This window comes from Silene latifolia, chromosome 1 (genome assembly GCF_048544455.1).
Source record: "Silene latifolia isolate original U9 population chromosome 1, ASM4854445v1, whole genome shotgun sequence".
Taxonomy (NCBI): domain Eukaryota; kingdom Viridiplantae; phylum Streptophyta; class Magnoliopsida; order Caryophyllales; family Caryophyllaceae; genus Silene; species Silene latifolia.
The window spans coordinates 770,214-777,974 of NC_133526.1; the positions used below are offsets into that span (position 1 = coordinate 770,214).

General features: G+C 35.6%; 1 protein-coding gene and 1 pseudogene across 1 annotated transcript; one reads left to right on the top strand and one right to left on the bottom strand.

The window, feature by feature from the left end:
• Positions 1-1,780: 1,780 nt before the first annotated feature.
• LOC141641629 (2'-deoxymugineic-acid 2'-dioxygenase-like) lies at positions 1,781-3,970 on the bottom strand. The gene is made up of 2 exons (XM_074450301.1): positions 3,688-3,970; positions 1,781-2,702 (listed from the first exon to the last, which is right to left on the bottom strand). Exons 1-2 carry the CDS (start codon positions 3,916-3,918, stop codon positions 1,887-1,889), a joined length of 1,047 nt encoding a protein of 348 aa, XP_074306402.1. The 5' UTR covers positions 3,919-3,970; the 3' UTR covers positions 1,781-1,886.
• Positions 3,971-5,978: 2,008 nt separating this feature from the next.
• On the top strand, positions 5,979-7,761 carry LOC141595231 (sucrose transport protein SUC2-like; annotated as a pseudogene).

The following is a 7,761-nucleotide window of genomic DNA, read 5'->3' on the forward strand; positions in this document are numbered from 1 at the left end:
GTTTGTAATTTAATTCACAAATTGTTATATATGACTGTAAAAAATAGTTAATAGACTTTTAACTTTCTTTTTTAATCAAAAAACCAAAGCTCCAAAAAATTAGTTAATAGACTTGTAAAAAATAAATTTCATTTTGGTAACCTAAAATTTTATATTAATAATTTGTATATTTAAATATGTTAGTTTTTATCTTAAAATGTCGTGTTGTTAAAATTAAATTAAATTAAAATTTATCTTTGGGTTTCTCTTCTTTTGGGCCAGTCCTATATTATAGGACAATTATATAGGAGAGTTACTGAATTTAATTATAGCGAGATTTCAAATGAGTAGTTTCGGATCAATAGTGTTCGTCTTGTTCGATGGCTTTTGGTTTGGGTTACGTTGGATCAAAACAGCATTAGTCCAACAAAGGTTGGCAACTTCTCATCCGTTCTATTCGACATCTACAAAATTCCTCAAAGTAATTCTAGAATAGTTTTTTCATGGTCTTTTTTTGAAAATCATTTTCAATGTACGCCTTTTTTTTTTTCCAAACTGGATGAAATTGATTCAGAAAGCAACGGTAAGAAATACCTGTAGAAAAAAGTGTTTATCTGACTCGTATTTTGAGCATAACTCGATACATCAGTCAGTCTCGTGTAAATTGGGCTTTACATCAAGGCACAAGTTAAATAAATTAAATTGGGCTACTTCACATGAGTCTATCAACTCTACCTGGATCCATACATTTCCCATTCTTCTTCTTTTTAGGTTGAGCATCGGTCTAAGACTAGACCACCTTCTTCTGATTGAGCACTGGTCCAAAATCGGATTGAACTGAAGATCTAAGATTAAAATTTTATGGACCAAAGACCTGACCTAAACTTTTGGTCTTAGACTGGACTGGACCCGAAATATTCGGTCCATGGTTGATAATGTTGGAAAGACATAAATGACTTCCTGACTCTATTCATACATGTGTAATGTGTTTATCCAACAAGCCATTGTTATTCCATTGTCATTGAAGGGCAAAGAAACCAAAATGCAAGTTAATAATAAATTTAATTTATATTCTCAAGATAAAAAAAAAAAGGTAAACAAATGATGATGAATTCCCAAAATATAATAGGTAAGTAAATAAACGGGACTAAACAAGTATACAACGGTGCGGAGTAGCTTACTTTTCACATCCATTCTATTCTACATCTACAAAATTCCCCAAGTAGTTATTCTTAGAATAGATTTTTTATTGTCTTTTTTCGAAAATCATTTCCAATGTACACATTTTTTTTCCCAAACTGGACGAAATTATTTCTGAAAATAAAGGTAGTCGCTCATTTTTTTCCCCTTCCATTTTGCACAAGAAATAAAGAAAATGATTTTGGAGCACACAAAACGCTCTACCCCACATATAATGTAAATGAAATTGGATCACACAAAACCTTCCAAAAAAAAAAGAAAGAGGTAATAAAATCCGACTACCATGAAAAAAAAAAGGAAAAAATAAGCGATTAGAAAAAAGTATTTATCTGACTCGTATTTTGAGCATAACCCGATTCATCAAAGAGTCAAGAGCAAATTGGGCTTTGCATGAAGTCACAAGTTAAATAAATTAAATTGGGCTGCTTCACATGAGTCCATCATCTCTACTTGCATCCATACACTTAGTCCATCATCTCTACTTTCATCTATACACTTTTCATTCCGAGCATCGGTCCAAGATCGGACCGGAATAAATCAGATCGATCGAATAACGAAAATTAAAATTTCGTGGAGGAAAACCAGATCAAACCCAAAATATTCGGTGCGGTCTTGTCTTCGACCAAAATGGACCTCAAATTATCTTTTTTCACGTATAGGATAAATCCATTACATTCTGATAAATCAATGCATTGAACAAGTACAATCTAACACATAAAATATGGTAAAATAGCTGCCGTGTTCCTATGGTTTTCGAGATGAAGCCTAATAAAATCTCCATACCGAAAATTCCGGTATAGAGGAAGCATTGTTCTTGTGAGATCTTCCGCGGGTCCCACAATACATGTATTAGACGGGCCCGAGAAGTAGGATATACTTGTCCGGGGCGCTTGAGAGTTCACTATGACTCGATGCTCGGCCGGCTTCAATATCCCATTACTCACTATCTCCATCTGACGTCCCAGCGTAACCAGTAAAGCGTTCCTAGAAGGCACCACGAGTTTCCATTCTCCATCCCGCCAAATTTGGAGACCATTTGCACCCCCTTGAAATGATATTGTCAAAAGGTTCGGATCAGCATGCCTTGACATTCCACATGTCCAGGTCGGGTGTGGACAGAGTGGATAGTGGTTTACCACAATTGCGGACTTTTCATTTAATCCCTTGCTTGTAAAATAGTTTGGTCTCAGCCCGAGACCTTGATTGATAAGGCTTAGGATTCGGTTTTCGAGGGGCTTCACTTGTGAGGCGAATTCCCAAAGACGACTCCTTAATTCGGGAGGCTGGGTGGGCCAACCTTGGGTTGGTCGTGGACTGTTTAATCCAAGGGTCAGCGCATCCCTCCAGTAATAGTGTTCGGTGTCTTGTCCCGAAGCATGCGCCTGACTGCTGGAGTATAGGAAGCGATGTCCGTATAATGGTGCAGAAAATGCTTCCAATTGTTGGTTTGGTAAGCTAAAAAAACCGACTGATTCTCTCATGGCCTCCGTTAAAACAGACGCGGATACATTATGATCCACCACCTTAAGACAAAACAATTTTGTATGAAAAATTAATAGATGCAAGATAAATTGTTTGATGCTAACTTGTTAATTTACCGGTAAATGATGAAGGATGACAATACTTTAGAATAAATGCAGCAGAAAAAAATATAAGTTTAATAAATTATTTTTGATACAAACGAGATGTAAGTTTTTCAATAAAAAAAATACGTCATTGCTCTTTTATGGACAAGTTTTACTCTTTTGCTGACTTTTTGCCACAACTTTTCCATACCTTACCCTTAAACAAAAAACAAATTCTCTTTAAATATACTCCCTCCATTCAACTCCACTTTACATGTATTCCATTTCCGTCCATTCAACTCCACTTTACAGGTTTCCTTATTTGGCTAAAAAAATGACAATTCTATCCTTATTGAAAATCTTTATTTACAAAAAATGTCACCCAAACCCCATACTAACCCACCATAAAACCCCACCTTTATGTTTTTTTAATATTTTTAACCTCTCCTTTCTCTTTCCCATGTACTTTTACTACTTTTTTTAATCCGCTCCTTAATATCCGTGTAAAAACCAAAGTTGCAAAGTGGAGTTGAATGGAAGGAGTAATATATAAAATTAATCAAATCTCTAGGTTATTTTGAATGTGAATTCTGAATCACATAATAATTAAACTTGAGGCATCAATTTTTTAGCGAATTAAGTAAACAAAAAGTAAATTAAATTAGGATTAATGAAATTAGGGGTAGTAGAAAATTAACTCGTACACGAAGTCCCGACTGATGATGATAAATTGATAATAAAATGCAATTCGATCATCTATGAAATCACTTTTCACGAAACCAAGGAAGCATTGCACGGTTAGTCAGTCAGTTTAAAAAAAAACATGGCACTAACATTCCGCCTCAACCATTTTCACTCACTGCTATTATACACTAGATTAATGGTGGGTAAGTAAATATAGTTTCACTGTTAGTGAATCACTTAAAAATGGAGCAAGACAAACCTGAAACATGCCGTAACTGACAGAAGCCGCACATACATCATTAACAAGCCTCTGGAGATCAGAGAGGTTGTTGAAGTGTGTTTGGGCCAAACTGATTGTCGGAATATCGATCCATTCCGGGGCAAGTAATTCCAAAGGCGCGGGCCTTTCAGATGCAGTTAGTAGATATTTTAAAGGGAAATCATCTGCGGGGTTGTTGTTTAAAATCCAGGTTAATAGATTGGGAGTCATTATTTTGAAATTTGATTGTAGATTTTTTTGAGGAAATTGAGTTGGTGTGAGTTTGTACACACAACCCAGCGAGCTATTATATAGAAGAGAAATAATAAAAGGAGGTTGTATGAACAACCATTCCTCAGATTCTTCAACATAACAACTACTGTTCATGTTGAATTGTTGTTGATTATGAAAAATTTGTGTGGAGTGTGGACGCGGGTAGAGGACAACTACTAGTCAGTTGTAAATCATTCATTTATTTACTTGACTAAATTAGCACTAAAAAATGCATTAAGTTTCAGCCACCTGTTAACAGTTGGTCTTGTATGAGACGGACTCACAACTGACTATGTGAGATCATTTTGGATTAGTTTTAGCATCTAAAAGATGCCATTGATTCTTTACAATCAACGTATTTATTACCGTTGATTGTTGCGTAGGATATAGTTCTCTGCATATTCAATTGTATGAGGTTCTATATGAAAACGAGTATATCCAATTCACCTAAGCTAGAGTATCTGTTTTCCGTGCCAATAATTATTCTAACTTCTACGAGCCGTTCACAATATTCGATTGATTGAAATGACATTGTTGCAGTATTATGCTTTGTTGCTTCAATATAGGATGATATTTCACTTTTTACATTGATTTAATGGTAGTTCCGTACTAGATACAAGGTTTTTGTTCCGATGTCTGTATTGTGTACTGCTCGCCAACTGTTTGATGAGATTTCTTACCGAATCGTGTTAAGACTTTTTTGTACAACTGTACAAGGAGTGGCTAAACCTGAGACATGAGATGTGTTAGCTTATAACTACCTTTAATCCTCAACTAAATTGAGATGATCTTCATCAACAAAACAATCAACAACAACAGCGGAATGAGAATAACCAAAACACTTTGTATTTGAAGTATATTAGATGTAACCAAAAACTTCATCGTCATCGTCATCTTATCAAATCGGATACTGATAAGATTGACAACACTCAAAGAAGAATAAGCAAAAGCAAACTTCGGTCTTGTTTTCTTCCTCTTGGTTGTACTGTATAAACAAGTGAAAATGGTGTCTCACTAAAAAAAATGGAGATTCTTTTGTGTGTATACCAAATGCTCTGTATGTCAAATTCCTGGAATCATATTCAATAATCACTACATTTTAAACCATCCCTTTGATTGATTCTTGATTATGAGGACGTAGCAAACCTCGTAAATAATGACACATACAATAACAGAGTATCTTCATTTACATCCACCCTTTGAATGATGAACCAAACAATCAAACAAGCTCTGATAAGTGGGAATAAATCCCATTTGTGAAGATGATTGATGAGAAAAGGAGAAGCAGATATAATATTGAGATAAAGATAGAAAATAACAGAGTATCTTATGTTAATGTCATCTTTCAGAGTTGATTTTTGTTTTGTTGCGAGTGAGATAGCAGAGAACTATATTGTGGAATCATTTCAACTTCTGCAGTTAGGGTAGTAGATGTAGCATTTAGGATTATCATGTTGGTGCGATTCCAGATTTTATTTTGACACAAAAATGTGACTCGCATATATCTTAATTTTTCAATTTAAACGCTATAACTCAAGTATAAAATCAAAATAATTGGATTGAGCATCACAAACAAACAACTGATAAACTATACTTAAGCAAGCGAAGGGCAAAAAGGTCCTAAAAAATTACGCAAGAAGAACTTGCCATAAAAATACGTAGTTGCTCTTTTATGTACGAACATTACCTTTACATGGACAAACCCTTCCCCCAAATACCAAAATAGATAAACTCTCTCTAATTCTCCCTCACAAAATTTATTAAATTCATCAAATTACTCAATTATGGACGCTAATTCTCATGTCGATCATTATACTGTACTATAATCTGTATCTTGAAAAGAAATATGAATTCTTACCATAAATATTAACACTACGATACACCATGATTTGTATAAATACATAGACATAGTTCATAATTCATCCATAACATTCATAACTTGAAAACAAAGCTAAAGCTTTCATCTCCAACAACTCTAGAAATTTTACGAAGTTTATTTTCGCGGTATTTCTTCAACCATGGGTGACGGAGGGAATCAAGTTCAATATGAGGAAACTACTAATGGGCCATTATGGAAACTATTTCTAGTGGCCTCAATTGCAGTTGGAGTCCGATTTGGTTGGGCCTTACAATTATCTTTGTTAACACCATATATCCAACTTTTAGGGGTCCCACATAAATGGGCCTCATTTATATGGTTGTGGCCCAATATCAGGTATGCTGGTCCAGCCCATTGTCGGGTTTACGAGTGACCGCTTCGTCTTGAGGTTTGGTCGTCGGAAACCATTTATCACTATCGGTACCACGTTGATTTGCCTTGCAGTCTTGGTGATTGCTTTCGCGGCCGATATTGGGTACAAATTGGGTGATGACTTTAACCAGAAAACTAAGCCTAGGCTGTTGCTTTTTTTGTTATCGAGTTTTGATCCTTGACATTGCTAATAATATGGTCTAGGTGATTAATTGTGTATTTATTCGCATTATTTAATTTTATCAGCTGTTATTATTTATTATTTATTATTGTTATATTTTTAACTTAATGTCATAGTTTAGTGTGGATCATGTTATATTTCATACGTATTTGAAATCGACCGTCTCAACCATAGTAGGCCATGAAAGTTTAATGCATACATAAATCAGTAATATGGTCCAATAATTTGGTACCCTAATGGACTTCTTGCATGATTTGGATGCTTTGAGCATCTAACCAAATATGAACATTATACTTTTTCCGTCTCAGTCATTTACTTTCCGTCCCAGTCAATTATCTAATCAAATATGGACATTATCTAATTATTGTGTTTTATCATTACAGGAATAACAGGATCCGACAAGGACAATTTTTGGCGGATCTATCAAGGCACAACCGTAGAAAAATGGGAATTGCAAATGCATTCTTCTCATTTTTTATGGCAGTAGGAAATGTCCTATGTTACGCAGCCAGCTCATACAACTAACTATACAAACTTCTACCCTTCACCTTAATCAAAGGATGTGACACGTATTGTGCTAACCTTAAAACATACTCCAATACTCCATAGACATCGTCATCCTAGTTGTCCTAGTTATCATTGCCCTCAACGTCGTGCCAGAACCCCATTTTACTCAAAACCCGGTTCATGAAGATCCATTTTTCGCACAAGTTAAGTCCACATTCCGAAACTTGGGCCGGCCCATGTGGCTACTCTTCCTAGTGACTGCCTTAAATTGGGTTGCTTGGTTCTCATTTTGATTGTTCAATACGGATTTGGTTGGAGAGGAGATTTATGGAGGTGACCCGACCTCGAAGGATACGACCATGGTTAAGATTTACGATAATGGTGTTCGGGCCGGTTCATTGGTCTTATGTTGATTGCTGGTGTATTGGGCTTTATGTCTGTTGCTATTGATTCATTATCAAAATGGCTAGGTGGTGCTAGGAAGTTGTGGGGGGTGGTTAACTTTGTTCTTGCGGCCGCTTTAGCATTGACCGTGCTTGTTACCAAGGTGGCCGAAAAAGCTAGGAAGACCGCCCTGTCGTGTGCTGCACCAAATAATGGTGCCTTGGCTATATTTGCTGCTATGGGCATTCCTCAAGCGGTTAGTCTAACTAACTCACTACTCTTAATTTCTAATATGTGCATTAAGAACACACGTGTCATTTTTCAAAGACGACCTTATGATATGGCTCCTGCTATGGGCATTCCTCAAGCGGTTAGTCTAACTATTTCATTTTATTTACCAGTGTTGTTCTTTTATTCATGATTTTAAGTTTTTACTGTTGTTTGTTTAAAGACAATGAGTAGTGCTAATAATCCATGA

What these genes read in the sequence shown, in the direction of transcription:
- LOC141641629 (XM_074450301.1), bottom strand. Translation starts at nt 3,918, where the DNA reads ATGACTCCCAATCTATTAACCTGGATTTTAAACAACAACCCCGCAGAT. An exon ending in TCAGTTACGGCATGTTTCAG is followed by an intron (nt 2,703 to 3,687) that starts GTTTGTCTTGCT and finishes TTTTGTCTTAAG; the next exon opens with GTGGTGGATCATAATGTATC.